The sequence below is a fragment of the Python bivittatus genome, unplaced genomic scaffold, assembly GCF_059951505.1.
Source record: "Python bivittatus isolate LINGU-HERP-01145 unplaced genomic scaffold, Pbiv_v1 ctg000610_np1212, whole genome shotgun sequence".
Taxonomy (NCBI): domain Eukaryota; kingdom Metazoa; phylum Chordata; class Lepidosauria; order Squamata; family Pythonidae; genus Python; species Python bivittatus.
Window position 1 is genome coordinate 17,793,869 of NW_028277088.1, and position 24,983 is coordinate 17,818,851.

General features: G+C 37.8%; 1 protein-coding gene across 3 annotated transcripts in view; it reads left to right on the forward strand.

Moving 5' to 3' along the window:
* CUNH10orf67 (chromosome unknown C10orf67 homolog) overlaps nucleotides 1-24,983 on the forward strand; it is a 73,151-nt gene that overhangs the window by 26,022 nt on the left and 22,146 nt on the right. For all 3 annotated transcript variants that reach the window (XM_088150367.1, XM_088150366.1, XM_088150368.1), the window contains 5 exons: nucleotides 1,339-1,485; nucleotides 11,275-11,416; nucleotides 12,564-12,622; nucleotides 14,015-14,086; nucleotides 16,105-16,170. In XM_088150367.1, the coding sequence (XP_088006493.1) occupies nucleotides 1,339-1,485; nucleotides 11,275-11,416; nucleotides 12,564-12,622; nucleotides 14,015-14,086; nucleotides 16,105-16,170 (486 nt within the window). The remainder of the gene's footprint in view (nucleotides 1-1,338; nucleotides 1,486-11,274; nucleotides 11,417-12,563; nucleotides 12,623-14,014; nucleotides 14,087-16,104; nucleotides 16,171-24,983) is intronic.

Genomic DNA, 24,983 nt, shown 5'->3' on the forward strand with positions numbered 1-24,983 from the left:
CACACATTACATCCGTGTTCCATGGGCTGCATTGGCTTCCAGGTGCAATTCAAGGTGCTGGTTTTGACCTTTAAAGCCCTACATGGCATGGGGCCAGGCTATCTGGGGGACTGCCTCTTCCTGATCACGTCTACCCGTCCCATCAGGAGGGGTATGTTGCGCATCCTGTCTGCTAAAGAGTCTCATATGACAGGACCCAGAAAATCCCTTTTCTGCTGTGGTTCCTGCCCTCTGGAACGTCATCCCCCCACCCCCACGAGGGGAGGTTAGCCCCATCTCTGTTAGCCTTTTGGAAGGTCCTGAGAACATTGCTTTTCCAGCAACCTTGGGGATCTCGTGGGGAGCCTACATGATGGTCATATTGAGTTTAGATGGATGTTCTCCTGCAATCTTGCTTTCATTTATATCTTAAAGTTTTTTTTTTAACAGCTACAACATTCTTTAATTGTTGGTTGTACGCTGCCCAGAGTCACGTTCAAGGAGATGTACTGCCATATACATTTATTAAATAAAGAAATATTTTTCTGTTCTGCAGTGATTGCCGCTGCTTCCTAATCTGAAACCCTAATCTGAACCCCCTCCCCATGGAAATAATTTCTTCATGATGTTTTCCCTTGGAGGTTAATTGAAGTGTGGGAAGTCAGGGAGGACACAGACTGCTGTATTATGAAATATAAGGCATTTCTACATCCTCCTTGGCCACCTTATAATTAAAATAAGCTCAAAAGTTCTTATTCTTTTTCTTTAGATCAGATCAAAGGAGAATGGTAAAACACATTCATAGTCATTAATGAATGTTTTTATTAACGGTCACTGACCAAAACTGCAAACACATTAAAAATAAAAATAAAGTAAAATCAAAACAAGGTAAAATATTACAATTGGTGGTGGGTTCATCAGTGGATAATAAAAGTTTGCCTAATTTTATAGGCAGTATAGCAAAATTTAGCTACATTCAAGGAGACTGAATCATACTGATCTGATAACAACAACTGTCCATAAAAAAGTTCAGAATTTCCTGGGTGTTTTACCAGGTAAGGAATTATAAGGCAGGTCCTTGGGTCCTTCTAGAGGGTACAGCGTAGCAGGGCATGAGCTGTAGTTTCAACAGCCCCTTGTCCGCAGGGGCAGTCTCAGCTCATACAGGACTTTTTTGTATCAGCTCTCCAAAACTGCTGTGGGGAGAGCGTTGAAGCATGCTAAAGTTAGTGCTCTTCAGAATTTGGAAACAGTTATACACTCATAAACATATGCATCCTGAAGCTGTCCATTTTGTTGTGTTCTCTGACTGCACAACTGCAATGGGATCTCTTACTTTTCCTTCTTTTGTTTTGACAGAGATATTTACAGGTTGATGAAAAATGTAGAGTGGACTCAGCAGCTGCAACTGTAGAAAAACTAAGGAGAATGATTGATGAGCAAGCAGCTAAAATTGAATCTTTAACAGAGCTGTTGCAGGAAGAAAAAGAACTGAAAGATGAAAAGGTATGTTATTTTGCAGAGACATTAGAGAGGTTAGGCCAACTGAAGGATCTGCTTTGGTTGTCACTGAAGCTTACAGTCCAGCAAGCTTGATGCACTCCATCGAAGATAAACCTGTCTTAAAATAAAATATCCTTAAAGCTAAAATCTTCTTTTCCAATTTCATTGGGGGAGTTAATATGCTGTCTCTCTCCCACACTGGATCATTAGACTGAGCTCAGCTCGGCTTGGCCTGGATCATGTCTTTTGAGTGTCTTCAAGTAACCATTAGCTTAGCAATTTTGGTGGAACAGAATGAAATAAACCCATGTGTGTCATTGTTAATAAATAATTGGGAGTATAGAGGAAATAGAGGTGACACTAAATTGGGTGAAATAGCAAATACAGTACCTTAAAAGACAGAGATAACGTTACAACAATCTTGAAAAATGAGAAAATTGAGTAGATACTAACAAAATAGAGATAAATGTAAACTTTGTCATTTAAGGAAAAGGAAACAATAAGATGGAGAATGTACTGGACAGCAATGTGACATAGTTGCAAAAACAAAAATCAACAATCATTTGCTGTTATCTGGAACCCAAATTTCCAGGAAACAGAAGATCACTGTGAAACCACATAAGAAAGAAGATCAGGGTCCAGTAATTAAGACTCATGACAAATACTGAAGGAACTGGGTGGAAGAATTATCAGAAAAAAGAGGGCATGACATGTCCTCTACCATACTAGAGTATGAGATGCAGAATACTGTAACAACTTGAAATTATGTGAAGGCATAAAGGTAAGAACAATTTGACAATGAAACCAATAGTTTAGAAGACGGTGAACTTACTGAACATATTCAAGGAAGGGCTAAGCGTCCTATTAGGGATGCTTTAAACTGGATTCTGGTGGCCAGTGCAATTGCTTTATTTATTTATTTATTTATTTATTTATTTATTTATTTATTTAAATTTGTATGGCCTCCCATCTCACCTAAGTGACTCTAGGTAGCTCACCACAGTAAAAACAACAATCCAATAAAAACAAGTTAAAAACTAATGTGAAAACGTATAAAACATCAATAACCACTTTAAAACAAGCAAACCATGGTCAGCATCCAAAGTCCATCCTTGCGTCAAGTGCAGCAAAGCCGTTGTAAAAGCTCCCCACCATTGCCATTCCCCCAAACAGAGCACCAGAGCATTGTTAAAGGAATTGGGCTTAGTGGCTTGAATGACCCTTTCTAACATTCTAATTCTGTATGTTTGTGTGTTGTGTTTATGAATGTATGTTTGCTTATTTTAATTAAATGAAATTAAGTGAAATGCTTATCCTTCTTGCTAGTCCTTGAATAATAAACCTGTACAACAGCCCCCTCTTGTGGATTTAATCATGCTAACATACTCCTATGTAGATTTTCCCACCTCAGAAAGAAGAAACAAAAATATTACATGAGACTACAGAAGCCTGTTGTTCTTGCTCATGGTTTTTTTGTGCAAAATCTAATTTGATTTTGCCATCCAATTTAACTTCATGCATTATAATTTCTTTATAGATTTTTATTTTTCTGAGAGAGAGAAATTTGAGGTGAAATCAGCAGTCTGCAATGTATTGGTGTATGATGGTTGTGAGAGAGTGAAAGGTGCAACAGTTTGGATTCACTTTCTAAAGGCTGAAGAACAACTTGGAGGCTAAAGGCAGTGATGGGGCAACTCCAGCACTTTGCTTTCCTGTAGATGTGTCTTTTGTAACTTGTTACATTCGACATGGCGGACCAATAGCCCAAACAGGCCCTCAACATTACAAATATGACCATCATATGCGAAGATTTTAGGACCCCAATTCTAGCTGTATCCATGTAATTCATGTGTATTTTGGGATTTGAACATAGTGCACAATTGTGATTTAGCAACGGATAGGCAAACCTGAACAAGATGAGACATCAGAGAGTGCTCCCCTTTCTCTTCTGTTCCCACATGTCTGGGAAAGACCAAGCAGGATTTAATTTTTAGAGTCCCAGTTTGCTAGTACCTTTGAACCAGAAACCCTGATTTAAATAAAGTCCAGAAAGTATTTTTAAAAGCCAACTTCAAACTATGTTATGAAGTTAAACCAGGGAAGTACAATGTGCCATACTGGTCCACCCGCAACCCACAAATCTCTGTGTTTGTGTGTGTGTGTGAGAAAGAGAGACAGAGGGGGGACAGGTTCCCACAGCTCCATCCAATTTATTTTCCTCCATGCTTTTAAATACCACCACCAGCCACAATTAAAATATTTTCCACTCTAGTTTATAGGATTGTTCTGGCATAAGATATGGAAGTTTACAGTCATCTACATTGGTGCTAAGAGGCCATCAATAAGCTGATTCTGCAAAGGAGCTTCATATATGAAAGTCATGTTCCATGAGTTTAATTCATGCATCCAAGGTCTACACAGAAAAAGTTGGAGATAACTTTCTAGACACAACAGAAATCTACATTTTTATTTTAGAGCCACTGGCGGTCGCTAGCCAATAAGGAGTAGGAGGTGGACCCAGATTAGGTAGTCCGCCCTCAGCCAGATGGACATTGACAAGATGACTTTGGGCCAATCACTGTCCCTCAGCCTAATATACTTCACAGGATTATTGTTGGGATAAAATGAAGGAAACTTCCCATGTAAAGCTGCATTGAGTTCCCAAGGGAAGGGGGGGGTATAAATCTAAACAGCAACAACTAGAGCTGGATTGGTTCTGATTCTGAAGGTATTAATACTCATTCATGGAAACCCTTTTGATTTTGTCTCAGATATATTCCTAAATGTTAAATCTGAACTACCACATTTTCCTTGTGGGACTGCTAGAGTTTTTAGTTTCTTTTGGTCCCATGATCTGCGGAGACAATACCAGGGAGAGCTTTTCTGGTAGTTGTTTATATGTTTTGAAAATCTCTGGCAAATCAAAGTAGGATAGCTCTCGTCAGGCACTTTTTGTGATTAAGTTACAGTATTTGGCTGTTGGGGTAAGTGTTGACTCTATTTTGATTAATTGGGGGTTATAATTTCATTGATTAAATTAAAACCATTAATAGTTTCTGGGTTTCATTATTAGCACCCCCCTTGACTGCCAGTTTTGATGGAAAGCAAGGGTATATATTGAATAGATTATAAAATAATAAAAATAAATTATACAATTATTATTATTAAATAGTTTAATAATAAAATTGCATCAGGGGGCTATACAGCTCATGCTTTAAAAACACAGAGAGAGAGATCCACCCAACTCAAATCAATCCTTTTGAAATGGGTAAATTGCAAAATGAAATCTACGCTTCAGTAACTGCAAAAGGTGATAGTGCCTTCAACTTTCAAAGTGCCTGATTTGTTACCTGCTTTTGGTAAGCTGGAGACCTTTGCTGGATTTGCCTGCTGGTGCCTGTAAGCTCCCAGATTTGGATTTGCAAAATATATTTACCGCAAGTCACTATTTATTTTCTCAGCAGTTCTTATTTATAACGGGTGGTGGAGCTAATGTTAAAGTTTAATCGTGCAAAAAATCACAGCCTATACATGGATTAAGATACAAAGCTGCAGTGCAGCTTAATTGGGGTAAATGTCTATTCAAATAGGCTTGCTTGAATTTTAAAGCATTTTACTTCCATTCATTTGAAAATTCACTCCAGTTGTTTTCTGTTGTTGTTATGCAGTCAGACTATGTATTTTTTTCAAATTAATGGTGGCTCCTGGCACCCCAGCTAAGATGCTAACTATTAAGCCTATTAAGTCATGACACTGTTCTTTTGAAACTGGGGATTTCTTTTGTACCCACACATGGTGAAAGAATATCACAGGGAATACGGACTAATCACTCCTTTATATTGCTTGATGTTTGTGAACATCCAGAGACAGATCTTTCTGGAGACTTTTTAGGCTCTTGTGGGTTTTTTCCGATTTTTTTTTTATGATTTTGAACAAAAGAGCAATTTTGCCACTAAATTTACCCGAAGCAACTTGGGGTATACTGGAGGCCGCAAATGGGATTATAGGCATCTGCTGGGGGGCAAGGAAAGCAAATGATGCAAAGTATGTTGCGCCATCGCAATAAAAGCTACTCCCCTGACACCAGGGTTTCTCAACCGTGGCAACTTTAAGATGTGTGGACTTCAACTCCCAGAATTCCCCAGCTAGCATGGCTGACTGGGGAATTCTGGGAGTTGAAGTCCACACATCTTAAAGTTGCCACGGTTGAGAAACACTACCTTACAAGCTTGTATGATATGAAGTACAAAAGAGTAGAGCTTGCACTGTGGTATCATGACCAACATTTCGCCATTTTGGCATCACCTTTATTAGGAATGAATATGAATAGTATCCTGGGACTGCAAACAGCCCCAGGGCAACAGGCTGGCCACCCCTGCCCTAGAGATTTTTCAGGGTTTTGATAATTCTCTTGGTAACAGAAGATGGGCTCTACTTGAGAGCTCTGTAATGGAACTATTCACTAGTAATGGTGTGTCAAGGGATTATCCCTAATAAGGATTACTGAAGTCCTTATTAGTGTAGATTTCCATTAAAAGAGCCCCTTTTAATGGATAATTTTCTGTTGGAGTTTATTCTCTTATTTCTGCTGTGGCTTTTAGAAGTTTCTTGCTGATTCCTTTCTCTCTGTGCCAGGTAGGGTTCTGGCATGGTCCTTTTAATTCTTTTCCTTTCTCTGATTTCCTTCCCTACCATCTTCTCCATTTTCCCAGACTCAGTGATCAATTAGCCTCCAACTGCCATTCAAACTCCTCTCTTTTGGGTGTTCTTATCAACTTGATCTGTATTTTTAATATTTTGTTTCCTGTCCTGTTTCTTTTTCTTTTTCTGCCCCTCTCAGCCAACTAGGCTATATTCTCCTCCTCCACCACCTTCTGAACACCGGAAAATCCCTTTTAGGCATGCCTTTATTTTGTATAATCAACAGATACTTAAAGAGAGGCAAATAGATTTCCTTAACAAATAAATTTGTAAAGTGATTCATTGTTTTCAGTGAGGTTCATTCTTTAGTTTTGTATGTTGATCAGGAATAAAATATCTCAGAGATATCCTTCTCCTCTCCTGAAGATTCACTTAAAGTTCCTGGCCCTGTAGATCTTTCAGAAAATTGCATCATAACTGATGACCATTATGTTGTTCCTATTTTTTTTTTAATCAGACACCCTGACAAATTGTCCCATGGACAATAGATAATTTCTAAGGATAAATTTAATAGGTCCTTTACATCTTTCCTGCCAGGTCTTACATACATGAGAAGTGGGATGTTGATGCATACTGTACATTCATAAGGCTGAGAATACTACCTGTTAGCTAGTTTGTACTGGTATTATTCAGTGCTTAAATATTCAGTGTCATAATGAAGAATGTATATCACACAAGAATGATACTGTTGAATTAAAACTACAGTAGTTCTTACTTAACATCCATTCATTCAGCAACTGTTTGAAGTTACAATGGTGCTGAACAAAGGGACTTACAACTGGTCCTTGAAGTTCCAGCCATTGCAGTGTCCCCATGGTCATGTGAACAGTGCCAGCCAGGCCCTGGCTGCTCCAGCACAAAAGAAAGACCCAGCTGGAAGTGTCCCAGCTTCTTTTGCAGAAGAAGGCCCTGGCACAGGGCACAAATGGAGGCCCCAGCTGACACGAGAGAGAAGGCCCCAACTGCACCAGCATGAAAGTGAGAACTACCTGTATATGCAAAATTCTACAAAGCAGGTCTTCTTTCAAAATATGCTTATTCCATCAGGTTGTTTAGATCTGACAAAAAGAAATGAAGCTTGATTTTTCTTAACTCTTCAAATATCAGCAAGAGTAATATCCTCTTACTGTGCTTTTGCAAATTTGTTTTGTCAGTTCAGGTCAGTTGCTTATGTCAAAGAGAGTAACAAATGTGTTCGGGTACAAAGAGTGCAGTGGGGAGAGGGAGGAGGAGGAGGCAAAGTGGCTCGCATGTCATATGTGTAAATGGGGCCAGGATACATGTTTGGAAAGTGGAGCTTTGGGATTGCTCTGCTATCTATGGTGAAGCTGACATCCTATATGTGTTTTTTCTTGCCAGATTAAAGCAATGTTAATTCTTCATTGCTGCCTGGTACTTGAATGGTTTTGATCCCTGATTCTGCCACTCTCATTTCAGATAGTGCCGCTCCTGAAACTTTCTGATGTGATAATTATTGGGCAATGATTTCCTTTTCAGTAACATGGTATCTGTTGTATACATTCCAAGTGGCTATTCAGATGCCTAATTTTGATGTAATAGATTTATGTTTTGTTCTGTGATTGATTCTTTGGCCAGTCTCAAACTTTACACCAGCATCCTGGCCACTGTTATCCACCAATGCAGGTGCAGCTACCCAAAATATGGTAGCATTTCCAGATCTGATTTATCCCTTGATTATATTCACACATCTGGTTTTATGATCCCTCAGCAGGGGTCCAGCCCTTCTCCTTTATGCAGATTTGGGACTGGCTGCACTTTTCCTGCAGGTGGAGTTGCAGACACAATTTAAGCACACATATAGTGTTCACCTATCAAAATTAGCCCAAACGATATCAAAGACATATTTTTTATGGCCAACTAGCACACTTTTGACTATATACCCAAGGAGGATTTAGTCAAGTAGCTGGTGACTTCACTGCCCATGGGTGTAAGAAGCTGCAAGACTCAGATCCCAATGAAACAACTCCCACTGAAAGCTAGTAAGATAGGTTAATTGATTGCGAGGCTCCTGACAATGGGAGAACAGATAGGACTACTGGGAAGAAACTCTTGAAAATTTGGACTCAGCGAGTTAAACATGGTGTCAGACTGGTGTCATTTGCAGCAACCAATGGCTTACTAGTAGGAAAAAAACTTCACCTCCACCCCAATCCCCAAAAGCATCAGCTCATGTGGTATGCCACAAATGGCAAAGATACATTGACCCTAAACTATGTTCTAGTCAACATGGCTTTCGATTATTGTAGTAGAATATTTTATGGGTATATTTGAACTGGACACCAGGACACATTACATTGAAGCACAGCTTGGTTTATTGGCAGCGCTGAAGGCAAAGACAGGCCTAAAGAGAAGTGGGGTGACAGTCTCTCTGTATAGACGTATGCAAAGTAGAATATACATGTGATTGGATAGAGCAGCCAAGTATTTCATTGGATATAGTACATTATGTGCCTAGTGAAGTCAATGAGGCCATTAGGGTATAACTATGAGGTAATGAGGCTGGACTACAAAAACAAGGAGGCAGTTATTCCAAGAACATCGTTTCTTTCTAGGGAGTTACTTTCTTTTACTTTCCCAGAACTCTTCTTGCCTCCCAGTATCTTTTCCCAACTTATTGGCCTTCTGAATGTTGTATGGCTAACCTGACAGTGTAACTTTCCTGAGAAAGTGTTTTTGTAGTGGGTAGCTGCCCAATTTGGCACAACATAGCTGCACCTGTGCTTTGTTTTCTCTGAGAAGATGTATTTAGGTTAGGGGCTTTAACCTGACCCCACAAAATTTCCTACAATTCCCTCTTCTGAAGTTTGAAATATTTTATTATTTTAAGCTTCATCGTCCATCAAAGATGTACACATGATGCAAGGTGTTGATTGCAGCTCCAATCATTGCAGTACTTAGTCTGTACAAAGATTCAATTTAAACTCCAGTGCATAAAATGATGGGTGGTACCATCAGCAAAGCAGTAGTGGTCAAAACTGGCTGAATCAGGATGTAAATGAGAATTCCAAACATAATTAGCAAACCAATTTGCCATCCTGATGTCAGCCCTCCCAGGTAAACCAGACAGGAAACATGTCCAGATGAGATACTTCTACTTTACTGATAGGCTAAATTAACAGAATCTTGCAAGTCTGAAAGTACAAATCTCCTGCTGTCACTATTTACCACCTGATCAGTTAGGGCGGGTCCTTTCAAAGTTCCTTTCTCTGCCCATTATTCAGTTGAGGGCTCCTCCCCCTTTTATCAGATCGTTCCCTAGATGGTATCTCTCCCCCGCCATCTCGTCTTCCAAAGTCATTCTCACATTCCATTACACCTGCTGACACTGCTTGATGATGTGAACATGGAAGAAAACCAAATATCTGAAGCTATCTATGGCTGTGACAAAAGTGTGTGCCTGACCATATGACTCTGAACACCCTATGGGTCTTGGAGAATGCCTAGATTTGGTAGACCAACACAAAGAAGCCAAACTGGGTAACAGTGCTCAGTACATTGTGAAATTTACCATCAGCCAAAGGCAGAGTGTGAGGCACACTAGAACACCCTGACTCTAGAATTGGAAGACACTAAGCAAAAATGTGAGTCTCATGAACTCTTTATCATTCTCAAATGCCTAACTGGAAGGAATAAACAAACACACTCTCTATCTCTATCTCTATCTCTATCTCTATCTCTATCTCTATCTCTATCTCTATCTCTATCTGATATTTTATATCTGAACATATGTAAACTATATTTGTATCTAGGGTATATTTCACCATAAATATATTCTATATAGCATTTAGATTTACTTCTAAACTCTCAATATCATGGTGCTAGTTTTTCTTTCATTTTGATCTTCAGATGATCTATAAAATAAAATTTGTTTTCAAATACCTAATAAATCTAATAACACCACATATTTTCTTTAAATAATTGAGTTGTTTACTAACCATACTGTTAGGTTTCGAGCTGATTTTTCTTAAGGATTTCAGAATTCATTATTATGTTCTGGAATTGTTGTCATTGTTGTTCTGTGTTTCAACTTCCTTTCTTTTCCCCTCTATCTCATTAAAAGAAATATGCAGCAGTAAAATCTCAACAGCCATTTGACAATATATGCAAATGTGCTAAATAGCTTTGAAGCAGACAAGAAGAAAGAGTAACTCTCCCAATAAGCTTGGATGCATACGAAGTCTTTTCCATAATGAATGTGGCCAGATTTTAACAAAGGCCATGCATAATAAAAATGTAAATGAGTTTGCTTTACTAAAAGTATAACTTTAAAGTCTTTTGTTGTGTGCTGTCCTGGAACTTTCCTACGAGGTTATCACTGTTTGCATGGAGATTTAAACCAAAACCTTCAATGGCATTTTTTTTAAAAAAAACCCAAACCCAACAGCCTATGTGTGATGTGCATGCAAAGCTGCTCTAATGCTGAGAACATGAATTGGCTCTGGGTGGCTTCGGCACTGAGCAGAAAGCCAACTATGTTGCTATAAGGCTGCCTGATGGACTCCGTGTGGCTCCCAGCCTGGAAATTTCACCGATCTTGACGTGTGATGCACTCGTCACTGCAGTGGCAGCCCTGTCACTGAGAAATGGCACAAAGACAGCAAGGCACCCCTCCCTCTCCTTAGCCCTGCACTTTGCAGCCCCCTGGAGCTGTCTGCCCATGGTTTCTCTTGCCTGCCTAGTTACAGACGGCCCTTCTAAACTGCGAGATAAGAGTGGGTGGACTGGATAGGCCCCAGCTGCCTTTGGGATGCAGCTTCCACAATAAATTGGCCTGAATGATGAGGGCAAACAAACAGTATGATATGTATTGTGCCTGTCAATAATACATCCCCACATGTTTCCGTCTTTGTATGAGGGGGACCACAGCTTTTCTTCGGCAAGTTCTACTTCGTCTCCTAGCTTTTCCTCCCATTCATATTATAACTTACATGACAGGATTCAGAAATTTTTATGATAGCGGCATTGTATAACTTATTGTGTATCCATCCCCCCCGTCCCAGCATCAGATTTACATTTTTTTGTTCTTTTATGCCTCTTGCCTTAGAAATAGATGGCTTCTTAATCTTTCAGCTTCAACGTGAAGGGTACGTTGAGCTGGACTTCCATCGCCAACAGATGCGAGAATTGAGAGAACAAATGACTAGCCTGCTTGAAAAAAACGCACAGCTTCAAGAAACTGTGAAACATGGAGTGAAAGAACACACTAACTTAGGTAAAATTTCCTTGTAAATCAACCACTAGAGAGAACTATGTATGCAGGAAAACAGAAAGAGAACAGTTGGTGGCAGAATAGTGTCTAACCAGCAGTTGTTCATTTCTTTCTGTTTTGCTCTGTAATTTGAGTTGGTCTTGAACTTTGATGGTCTCAGTGGAATTAATTTATATTGAGTATAAGTTTATTTTCTGGGTTTTTATTCTGGTAGAAAGAAGTCTGTTATCTATGAATGTCAAAGCTTTTAATATTTACAGATTAATAATTTTTTCTACTTCTAACAAGACAACAGTGTTTATAAACTCCTACTGAATATTCAATAAATGAAGAAATTTAGGAAAAATATCTGTTAATGAGGTGTACATATTATAATGCCATTTTTACTGGTTACTCCTTGACAGGTCATAAATTTCAGAGCTTAGTTTTCCCTATATTTCATAGTTCTTTTAAAAATATTCTAATCTTATAGCATCTTAAAACACATGTGTATTTTTAAGAAAGTATGTGCCTGCACATAGATTACCTCTCCTTGCTGCACACTGAATACTGGAAAGCTAGAAATGTGCAAATATAAACAATTTCTGCCTCCTAGTAGTTAAGAAGTTTTAGAGCAATTAAGGTCATACCAAAACCAGATGTAAAGACATGCTAACAATAATAAAGAGCAATGACATACATGTGGCAAAAACAAAACACAGAAATAAAGATATAGCAATGTTGCTGTTGGATGGGAATATGAACCAACATGAAGCCAACATTATTGCAGTTTTATCACCTCCCATGACTGTGATCTTGCCCCTATCCCTTGCAATATTTAGAAACTTGGTTTGAGCAATAAAGAACCACCTGCTAAAGCATTTTGTATTAGCTGTGACTAACGGCACAGATGAGTATTAATGAAAAGCAAAGGGTGCTCAGACACACTTGGCTCTTGAACTTATTTCTTAATCTCCCTCTCTCTGACCAGCCAGCTGAACAGCAGGCAGAAGTCTGTGAAGGTCAAGGGCAGTTGTGGAGGTCACCAGTCTGCCCATTGCCTTCATCCACCATGCACCCGACTGACCTGCAGTGCACAATATGAATCTATTCAAATAGCCATGTAATTTCATGGTCTGCTTTATTCCCGCCCTACCCTTGCTTCTTTCAGAGGCTGAAATGAAACTTATGCAGAACCAAAGAGAAAAAGATATGAAGGCAATGGAAAAGGTACTGTATCCTTTATTTATTTATGTCAGTGATGGATTAGCTTGTATGAAAGATGCAGGAGTCTGGGAGTTCACCAAAAGAATATTCAAAAGTAAATCATTACCCTTCTGTTGTTCCTAACTTGCTATCCTTTATAAATCAGAAAAATTGTTTTCAAAATAAAGGATTTCTGGGAGAAGAGGGTGGAAATCTTGCATCCTGAAGTTTACCTGGGTTAGATGCAGGATGGAAAAGCAGAATGAAATACCAACTCATATAAATGGAAAGCAGTATGAAGTTTCTAATTTGCCAAGTCTGGTATTATTCCATCTAATAGCAATTTCAGGTGACTGAATGACTCACTTTTTGGAAACAGAATGGAATCATAAAAAAAAATCATTATTATGAATTATACATATTAGAGGAATTTTCTAAATATGCGAGAGTACAGATGTTAGTAAATACAATTAAACATTTGATTTTTAAAACCTCCAAGTTGGTAATGGGTTAAAGGACATAAAGAACTTTTCTTTATTCCTTTAGACCCTGGACATGGTGGTATTTCGGAAAGCGGGGGTGGATTAAGAGGCAGGAAAGTGTTTTGATGGTAGAAAAGTGAGGTAAGTCATCCCTGCTGGATTTGTGGAGTCCAGTAGTCATTCTGTTGAGTGAGGCTTTGGATTTCCTCCATAAAGTTTATTTTGATACTACTGCTGCTGAAGGAACCAAAAAATCAAACAAATATTTTGAGCCTTATCTTTAAAATCAGTACTTAAGAACAGTTGAGATTTAGAATGATGCTTGAGGGAAATGGAGGCCAGGGAAACTGATCTTCATCCCATTTAATGTCTCAGGTAAGAAGTTGTTCACATTAACTTCTTCCTGAACCTTGGTTGACTGGAAATATCAGGGATGGAAATGTGTCTTTCTGTAAGCAAAGGACATATCATACCACTAAAATGTGGCTCCTCCCAAAAAGCTCAGTGACAGAGTTTGTGTTTAGCAGATTGTTGTCATTCAGATCAGTGAGTGTGTAGTATAGAGCTGGATACATTTTAGCAGCACAAAGTATGCCCAGCCAAAAAGGGGTTCAGTTGAAAGACTCAATAAAAAATAGTGCTTTCAGTCAGAACTAAGTGACCTGATGGCAGTAATAAATCACTTTTATCTGGTGGTCATGGGCAAGTTTTGACCAATGGCAAGTACCATTCTGTTCCATACCAGTATTTCTGAACTGATGAGATGGAGAATGGAAGGAGCTAGTAGTCAAAGTTTTCCTTCACTCTGTCAAATTTAATATACATAATTTTTCAAGGCATATATTTTCAGACAACTTCTAGAACATCTAACTTTAAAAAAAAAAATACTTTCCTTTTATAATCTAAAGCTCCATAATTGTGTTTTAAAAATTAGCTAATGAATGCTCAAGATTTACTGAAGTTGGAACTTGAGAAAGAGAAGCAGAAAGTTCTAGCAAAAGCTCAGGTAAGATCCTGTTCAAAAGAATTAAAGTGTTAGACAAATCTTTTTTTCAGTCTGCCTCTCCTGAGACTGGAAAACAGATTGTTGTGATGATATGCGTACAAATGTTATGCCCAATATTTCACTCTTCAGATTTTCTCATTAACATTTGTGATTTGCATTTGAACTTCAAAATTCACCCAATTTTATGCCAGCAGGCCCCCATCATCAACCAAATAATTATATTGCTGTCTATTTTGGGGAGATGTGTATTACCTTTGAAAACTGGAATTTTCAAAGCAGCTCAGTGTAGTGTTTATTGTGGAGAATATATTTATACTAGATCTCCTCATGATATCTTAAGGCCCATGAGAGTTGCTATTTTGCATGTGTTCTATGTTTTTTCTGAGCTTTATGAAAATGAATGTGAATAAATAGTGATCTCAGAATTAATTTTTCTTTTGCTGTTGGAAACATCAGAATTGCCATCACTATTTACCATTACATAAATCAAAAAGCCATCTCTATAAACTTTTCAGTATTTGGCACAGTTCACTCAATTCACTGTTGCTTAAAAAAAATCAATATTCCTGATGGTTCTAATTATACTTTTAATCTCTTTTTTATTTTTTCTATTGCCCCTTAATTATAGTAACTTGGTTTCATGTATATTTTTGTTGCAGCAGGCTGAGATTTGTCATATTGTTTTTAAAATACATAAAAATCAAACACAGCTTGACTTGTTTTTTTTCAAATTTGCCAAAGAATGCTAATGTTCAAAATAGAAGAGGTTATGAATGGCAAACCAAGTGTGTTAAATATTCACTTCTTTTTTGCATTCATTATATTTTGTGCCTAGTTACAGCTGCTCTGTTTATTCTATTTTGTTAGTCTTAGCACTGTGTAGGTCCTTGAGCAGAAGATCAAACCTGGCAAATCCATATTCTTTCATTACAGAGCTGTAAAAAGGGAGAGAGAGAAGGACAAGGGTCTTCAGAAACTGTTGCAGCACAGAGGAGCATTTGAAAAAATTTCTGTTTCTATTTTTATAAATGGCCAATATGTTGTCATTTGTTTTTAAGACAATCCATTCCTTACAGAGCAATGAAGAGTTTTTAATATTGCATTATGCTAAACACTGATGGGGAATCAATGAACCTTTAGGGATCATTGAATTGTGATACCAGCAGCCCCCTGCCTGAATGACTGAGTGAGGGATGCTGGGAATTGCAGTTTTGCAACAACAAAATGGTCACATTCCAGTTATAGCCAATATCCAGTTCAGCATTCTACACAATTTTAGAAGCAAGAATAACTCAATTCAAGTTAGAAAATAATTCATTTGCTCAAAATGAGATATCTAAATGCAGTGTAACACTATACAAAAGGGGAATAACTATGAAGTGACCTCCCCAAAGCTGCCTTGTGGATAATAATCACCACATAGAACAGTATTATAGTAGACATTTGGCGAGTGGAGAGAGTCTCCTATTTTAACAGAAAGGAGGAGGAGGAGGAGGTCATTTTATCTGCCCTCATTTTTAAATATTCATTTTAACTTCCTTGCAATCTGATAACATGTTTGCAATTCTTTCAGCTAACAAGTTTAAAAGAGCTGATAGAATCTTACTGCAGCAGGATCATGAGAAATATAATGATAAATAAAATCCTTCATGGTTAAAGAAGACAATGATGTTTAAGATTCATAAACATTAGTTTTGGCGTATTTATGTTGCTAATTTAGCAAACACTGCTAGAATCATTAACATAAGATGAATTAATTTGTGCTTTTTAAGAAATATGTCTAATAACATATCCACTGACCTAAATACTTTTGTAAATACTTTTGTCCTTAACTCCACCTTTGTAAGTGGGGAAAAATTGCATGTGAGAACGAACACCATTGTTCATATTGGAACTTAGTTCTATACATTAGTTTGTATTGTAAATAAAGGAAAATAAATATCTCCCTTCTAGTGATGGGGTTTTCATACATTTGTTATTGCAGTCATGTTTAATTCTATTTTATCTTTATTTTTAAGGAAGTAAAAGAAGCTCAAGATGCTCTTGCAAAATTACAAGAAACTGCAGCTCACCCAGTAACAAAGGTGATTTAGTCTATTGGCTGTGAATGTATTTTATTTTATTGTATGCTATTATGGGAGGTACCTTCCATATTTTATATTTTATTTCTTTGTTTTTGAATTGAACGCAGTTTAGCTTCTTACTCAGATTTAATGGAACATAGGAGTGACTTGTGTAGGTTACCCTAAAACACCCCTATGCAATACATTGTGGTAAGAATAGATGAAGGATACTACCAGATGAGACCCAAAGTTCTGTCTAGCCCAGTGCTCTGTTTCCAGTTGTGGCCAGTCAGACATGTCCACTGATACAGCATGAAGGTAACAGACTGCCTTTGTTTGCTATTCAGAAGTGGATTAAGAACATTAAAGTTCCATTTAGCTAATAGCTACATTAAAGATTTTAGAAATAAGTACACAAGGATACATAAATATTAATATATAAATATATATTGTTACATGTAAGATATATCTTAGATATAAATAGTAAACCCATTCTACCTAGGTGCATGAGGAAAGCAAAAACAGGATCAAAGAAACCACATGCTTTATAAAAAAATTTAAAATAATTATAGGAAAAGAAACTTAAAGTAGCGAATGGGAACTGTTCACTGAGGGTTGAGCATGATGATTGAGCATGATGTCTCTCAAAACATGTCTTGCTCCAGATTTGCTTTCAGTTGATTATCAACAAAGAATGAGTTAGAAGTTAGAAGTTCAGATTATACAGCTTAGCATCTGAAACTCTAGCGAGGCTTCATAGAACACTTTTTGCAAGAACCATATTCCTTTCAGCAAGCTTAAAAACAAAACCCAATATTTACAGGTGATCACTTTATTCAAAATCTTGTTGGTTATGGTTCTGATTCTTTAACATTTTCCATGCAGTGTGTTCTAGTATATGGATGAGTCAGCAGGTGCTTTAAATAATAAAGGGTTGTTTTTGTATTCCTTCCCAAAGATACCCTTAATTTAGAGCTGATAAAGCCGTGTTTGACTAAAGGCTACTGTTATCCTACATCTTTCTCAAACTTCAAATAATGGCACACAGCAAGCAAGTGCTCAGAAGTTAATGTCTAAATCCATGTATAACTCACCTGCTTCTTTGATGCTGTACTGGCTGCAAGAGGAATTTGCTTTCCTTTATTAATCAAACCTATATTTGTAAAAGTCTGACATGTAGTGGGAAAGCCACACATGCTGAGATTAGCTGGACTGGAAAACAGTCCCAAAAGAAAGGAGAGAAATATGATCAGTTAATTATAATGTGGTAAATAGTTTTGAAATATCTGTGGTTTGTTTTCAGATAAAAAATGTAATGTGTTATCAAGATGTTTGTGTTTGCTATATTTAAGAGGGTAACCCAGTAACTAATATATCAGTGTCATTTTTCTGTTAAACATGAATCCCCAGTAAATTATTTTGTAGCATCAACTGCATCTAGGCTGCAACCTAAGAGAAGGCTCATTTCCCTTTGTGTTTGACGTGGTTTAAGGAAGCCATTATGAATGGGCTTTCTGGATTTAAGCATGGCAGCGGAATGCCCTGAACTGGGACTGAAGAATTTATTTTGAATTGGGAAAATTCTACATTATTAATACAGCAAACATAGAAAGAATAAGATAGTAAAAGGCTGTGTGTCTGATGGCTTGCTTTTCTACCTCATATCAATTAAAAATGGAAAATTAATTTCTTTCTATACAAAAATCATTCTCCTTTCAAAGATACATTTTTAAGGCATGAATAATATTTTCTTCCAGTCCACCTTCTTCATTTAGTTCATTTTAACTCATTTTATGACAGTCCTGTAATTATATATTTGGAAGTCAGCTCTTCAAAGATCATTTCGAGTCCCAAGAAATGACCGTATGATTCCAGTCTTACAGTACAAAAATACATTTTTAAAAAATCAAAGAGAACAATGTGATGTGGGCAGAGACAAAGAGAATCATGATTTGCCATATCTGACAAATGTAAAGCTGAAGATTCTGAACCCAGTATTTTCTGACTCACCACTGTTGTAGAAAGACAGACATTAACATAAGGAAACAAAGTATTAATTGATGAAATGTAGTAAGAGATAGTACCTCTGATAACATAACTAAAGTAACAGAGTGTTTCCCCCTTTAACAAAACAATAATTCCAACACCCTCTGTCCCATCACAGCCAACACCCAGCATCTATTCCTAATTCATTCAATGTGTCTAATTAGACATTGCTTAGACTACCAGATCTAGGCTGCAAAACTCCAAACAGCCAATAAATGGCACCAAAAACATACAGAAAACTCTTTGCTGTCTTCTAATAGCTGTCTTGATTTTTGCAGTGAAGCTTTTTATGTGAGTAGGTCAGTAAACAGAATTATCTGGGTACTTTGGGCTGTTATTCAGAGGCATACTGGAAAGTGTACAATGAAGTTCATAAAGCAGCATAAGAGAAAGTAGAATATAATTGTGATTAAACACATATATGCCTTGTTCAATATTTATCTTCTAACACAGATTTGGTGAAGTAGCCTGAATTATGGGTAGATACAGTGGTGGGCACCTGTTAGGATTTCACAAGGTTCCTTACACCTTATGTTTGTATATATCTGAGCAATATTTGCACAAGAAAAATATTTTTGTACTAAAAAAATAAAAACAAAGTAAATTTAATATGTTTTACTCAGCACAAGTTCTTGAGTTGCCTGATGCTTGCATATGTATAACTACAGCTGTGTAATAAATTTGTTTAGCTGTCAAACAGCGGAGTTCAGCCAGAAAGCACTAGTGTACAGTTCTTCACAAAGAGAAATTATTTTATTGATTGATTGATTGTGTGCAGTCAAATTGGCGTTGACTCCTAATTATTACATAGATAGACCTATTCAAGGATGATCTGTTCCCAAATCTGGCCCTTCAGGTCTTCCAGCACCCATTGCTACTGTAATCAAATCCATCCACCATGCTGCTGGTCATCCTCTTCTCTTTCCTTCTATCTTTCCCAGCATTACAGACTTCTCAAAAGAGCTGGCTCTTCATATAATAAGTCCAAAGTGTGATCATTTCAGCCTGATCATCTGGACCTTGAGTGAAAACTCTGGATTGATTTGTTTTGTTATTCATTTGTTTATTTCTTGGCTATCCATGTATTCTCAGGAGTTTCTCCAACATCAAAGTGCAAAAGCATCAATGCTCTTTCTATTCTATTTCTTCAAGGTCCAACTTTTGCTTCCATAGAGAATCACAGAGGAAACCACTGCCTGCACAATTTTGATCTTTTCAGGTATAGGCACATTGTAGCATCTAAATATCTTTTCTTCATTGCTATCCTACCAAGTGCTAGTCTGCAGCATATATCTGGACTTTGCTGTTGATATTTGATCCTAAAGGCAGAAGCTATCCACCACTTTAACATCTTCAGTGTCAATTCTAAGACTTCCTACCTGTTGTTATTAGTCTGGTCTTCTTTATATTTAAACTTAGTCCCAATTTTTCACTGTGCTCCTTGTCTTTCATTACTAGAGCTTGCAGATCATTTGCATTTTCAACCAGTAGTGAAAAAAAAGCAGACTAGTGTCATCAATATAGAGCCGGTTATTGGTGTTTCTTCCTCCAGTTTTAAAACCACACTAACCTTCCAATTCAACTTCCTTCAATATATATTCATCATATAGGTTGAATAAATTAAGAGAAAATATACAGCCTTGTCTCACTCCTTTGCTAACCTGGAGCCAGTCTGTTTTGCCATGCTCCATCCAGGCTGTGGTTTCCTGTCCAGTTTATAGATTTCACATGAAGAAAAGTGATGTTCTGGGATTCCCATTTTCTTAAGCACTTACCAAGGCTTGACGTTGTCGACGCAATTGAAGACCTTTCTGTAATCAATGAGGGACATATTAACTTCTTTTTAGTATTATTTAGCTTTCTCAATTATCCAGTGCAGATCAGCTATAACATCTTTTGTTCCCCAACCTTTTCTAAGTCAAATGTGACCATTTGGTATCTCCCTTTCTATGTAGGCCTCTAATCTGCATTGCATGATCCTAAGCATTATTTTGCTAACATGTGAAATCAACAATATTGTCCAATAGGTTGCACACTCTGTTAAGTCTTCTTTCTTGATATTGGTATGTAGACTTTGTGTGTTGAATTTTTTGGCCACTGTATTGTTCTCCAGATTGCTGGCATAGTTTGGTTAGAACCTTTCTGATTCTTCTTCTGTTGCTTGCCATATTGTGTAGATATTCCATCAATTTCTGTAACCTTCCAACTTGGTAATGACCAGAGTGCTGATCTAACATCATCTTCTAGTACTAGAGGTTCGTATGATTAGGGAATATCTTCCAAGTTGTCTTGGATGTTGACCTCTCTACTGTGCAGAATTTCGGTCTACACACTCCATCTTTGTTTGATAGTCTTTGAATCAGTTACTATCCCATTCTTTGGTGTCTTTTAGCATACCAATTCAAGATGGAACCTCCTCCTGAGTTCAGAGACCTTTTGGAAGAGGGAGTGGTATCTGTCACCTTTAAAAAGACAGTGATGTACCCTGTCTAAAACTGCCCATCTCTTGGGTCCATAACATTAAACAATTTTCACCCAGTCTACAGTCTTCCCTTTTTAGAGCAGATTTTGGAGAAGGTAGCAGAGCTTCGCTGAAAAAGGATCTGGGTGAACTTAATTATATGGATACATTTCAGTCAGAATTCAGATCTGCACATGTGACAAAAATGACATGTTTGTCATCTTTGGATGACCTCCATCATGACTTAGATGATGGGAGTGCAGCAGTCTTTGTCCTGTTAGATCTCTAAGCTGCTTTTGAAACCATCAGCCATGGTTTCAGTTCAGTATCCTTCTGAACTGTCCACCAGGATTAGAGGTTGGGAGCACTGTTTTATAGTAGGTCACAACTTGGGAGTACTCCTGGATTCACATCTCCACTTAGATCACAAGCAGAAACTATGGCCAAGGATGCCTTTGCCCAGCTTCAGATACTGTGCCAGTTGCAGCTCTTTTTAGAACAGGAGGTTCTGGCAACACTCACTCATGTCCTCTTTGCCTCCAGATTCGATTGCTGCAATGCACTCTACCTTGGACTGCCCTTGAAGATTATCTGGAAACTGCAATTGGTACAAAATGCAACAGCCCACACACTGATAAGTATAAGCAAATTCAGCAGTATAACCCCTGTTTTATGACTGCTGTACTGGCTTCCAGTAGGTTTCAGAATATAGGGTAAGAACCCAGAATACTTACAAGAACTGTCTCTGCCAATTTGACTCTGGCCAACTTGTCCATCTGCTTGATGCTCTGGATTCCATTAGTTCAGGAGAAGAAGACAGGTTGAGAAGCAATGCTTCTCTGTTGCTGCCCCAGTCCTATGGAATATGCTGAGATCCAGCTAGCCTTCATTTTAATTATCTCTTAGAAAGCAGCTAAAATGGCTTTTCCACCAGACCTTTGGAGAATAACATTTGTTTGTTTGTTTTTGTTTATTGTATTTCTATGCGGCTCTGCTCAAAACAACTCACAATAGAAAACAAAGGTTACAAACATCCATATAATAATAACACTTTATTTTCTATCTGATCAGCAGTGAGGTATTTTATATTTTACTCATCTTTTATGAAAATCATTATGATAATTTTTTGTTATGATTTTGTTCATGAATCATCTAGAGAGATGAAATTGTGGTATGAAAATACTGGAAATAAATAAATAAATTGAACCATTGCATATGAAAATAAATGTCATCTGAATAAGCCTGTACTTGCTAAGAAAACATCATGGAGTCAGACTCAATTCAATGGAGTCTTATATTCAATGGAGTATAAGTACTTCAATGGAGTACTTATATATACAGTACTGTGCAAAAGTTTTAGGCAGGTGTGAAAAAATGCTGTAAAGTAAGAATGCTTTCAAAAATATATATTGTAACTGTTTATGTTTATCAATTTACAAAATGCAAAGTGAGCAAACAGAAGAAAAATCTAAATCAAATCAATATTTGGTGTGACTACCCTTTGGCTTCAAACCAGCATCAATTCTTACACTTGCACACTTCGTACACTTGCACAAACTCAGGGATCTTGTAGGATTAGAGTCAGGTGTATGATTAACCAATTATAGCAAGCAGGTGCTAATGATCATCAATTTCATATGTAGGTTGAAACAGTCATTAACTGAAACAGAAACAGCTGTGTAAGAGGCTTAAATCTGGGTGAGGAACAGTCAGACTCTGCTACTAAGGTGAGGTTGTGGAAGATAGTTTCATGTCACAGGTCATACACCATGGCAAGACTGAGTACAGTAACAAGACACAAGGTAGTTATACTGCATCGGCAAGGTCTCTCCCAGGCAAAAATTTCAAAGCAGACTAGGGTTTCAAGATGTGCTGTTCAAGCTCTTTTGAAGAAGCACAAAGAAATGGGCAACATTGAGGACCATAGACACAGTGGTCAGCCAAGGAAACTTAATGCAGCAGATGGAAGACAAATCATGCTTACTTCCCTTTGACATTGGAAGATGTCCAGCAGTGCCATCAGCACAGAACTGGCAGAAACCAGTGGGACCCAGGCACACCCATCTACTGGCCAGAGAAGTCTGGCCAGAAGTGGTCTTCATGGAAGAATTGCGGCCAAAAAGCCATGCCTCCGACATGGAAACAAGGCTAAGTGACTCAACTATGCATGAAAACATAGGAACTGGGGTGCAGAAAAATGGCAGCAGGTGCTCTTGACTGCTGAGTCAAAATCTGAAATATTTGTCTGTAGCAGGAGGCAGTTTGTTTGCCAAAGGGCTGGAGAGCAGTACAATAATGAGTGTCTGCAGGCAACAGTGAAGCATGGTGGAGGTTCCTTGCAAGTTTGGGGCTGCATTTCTGCAAATGGAGTTGGAGATTTGGTCAAGATCAGTAGTGTCCTTAGTGCTGAGAAATACAGGCAGATACTTATCCATCATGCCATACCATCAGAATAAATCCCCAAATTTATTCTGCAGCAGGACAACAACCCCAAACATACAGCCAATGTCATTAAGAACTATCTTCAGCGTAAAGAAGAACAAGGAGTCATGGAAGTGATGGTTTGGCCCCCACAGAGCCCTGATCTCCACATCATCAAGTCTGTCTAGGATTACATGGAGAGACAGAAGGCTTTGAGGCAGCCTACATCCACAGGAGATCTGTGGTTGGTTCTCCAAGATGTTTGGAACAACCGCCTGCCGAGTTCCTTCAAAAACTCTGTGCAAGTGTACCTAGAAGAATTGATGCTGTTTTGAAGGCAAAGGGTGGTCACACCAAATATTGATTTGATTTGGATTTCTCTTCTGTTTGCTCACTTTGCATTTTGTAAATTGATAAACATAAACAATTACAATATATATTTTTGAAAGCATTCTTATTTTACAGCATTTTTTCACACCTGCCTAAAACTTTTGCACAGTACTGTACTTTGGAATCTGCAACCTGGAATCCTCTAAATGTGATTTTTGGACAAGCTATTTAGGGATGATGGAAATTGAAGTTCAAGATAACAAAAGAAACAACCACATTGTCTGCTCCTAGTATAATTCTCTTTGAATGCTGCTCCTGTTAATCATGGATTGTCCTTTCTTTAAACAAATCAAAGTTTCTACAAATGCCTTCTGTTACAATTTTATTAATATTCCACATGAACATTTATATGTAGAAGAAAAGTACAAATACATTGTTGAATATCTGTGTGACTGGCAGAACTTCGTTTCAACCAGAACTTCTCTTCTACAACAGGAATGATTGAGGAAGGGGTCTGCAAAACTGTTTAACCATTAAGGAGTAGCAGTTATGACAGTTGGAAATTGGGGCTAATGACTATACAGTATAATAGGCTTTGTATGAATGTTAGCAAGTAGTGAAGTACATGGAAAAGAAAATTATATCCAATGGCTTGATTCAAGTATAAGACCTTTGATTCTGTCTGAATGTTCAGATTTTTGAGGCCAGTGAGCTCATCTTGAGTTTTGAAAACACATTATGGTACTCTCATAGCGTACCATATTTTGAAAAGAGAACATTAAAGAGGTGGTTGTTTACCTAATGTGCCCCATATAGCAAACCATGGAAAATGTATTAATTTAATCTTATTATCTGCCTTTGTTTTGTGTTTTTAAGCATGAAAGCACCACTCTGCTCATTTTATCCACATAGCAGCAGGCTAAGGGAGGTATTGACTGGCCTACCGTTGCCCATTCAGCACATTCATACGTACTCAAAAATTATGTTGGCAACGCTCTTCCTGAACTCTGCCCATTCCCTGTACTGTTGTTATTATCAACAACAAGATAGGCAGCAACCTTAATATAATAATTTATTAAATGTATATGCCAGCCAGCTCCCAGTGACTCTAGGTGGTTTACAATTGTTAAAACATTTAAAAAGAAAGAAGAATAGAAAAGACACAAAAACAGCTCAAGGGAAAAGAATGATGATGGCAAAGAAAATAAAGCCAGAAGGGAGGGAGGGAGAGGCTGTTGCTGCCAACCACTTGTAGCCTTTGTGGCAACTTGTTACCACTTTAGCTTCTGTCTTTTTGGGAGGCAGTGAATAAACTTTTCAGCAGCTCCTTATCATTTTTATTTGCTAAGAATGCCTCTGGGATATGCCTAGGATGCATAAGCATTCTTGGATATCAGCTTATTCTAGAGGTTAGCACTTCGCTTGACCACATGTAAGCTTCCCATTTTTTGTATACAATATTTTAAAAGTATTAAATGGCCTTGATAGGCACCAGAAGAGATGTCTGCAGGTATACTGAGATTCACAGATACCAGGGTGGAAACCTAGAATAGTAGTATGTGCAAACCAACTCAGA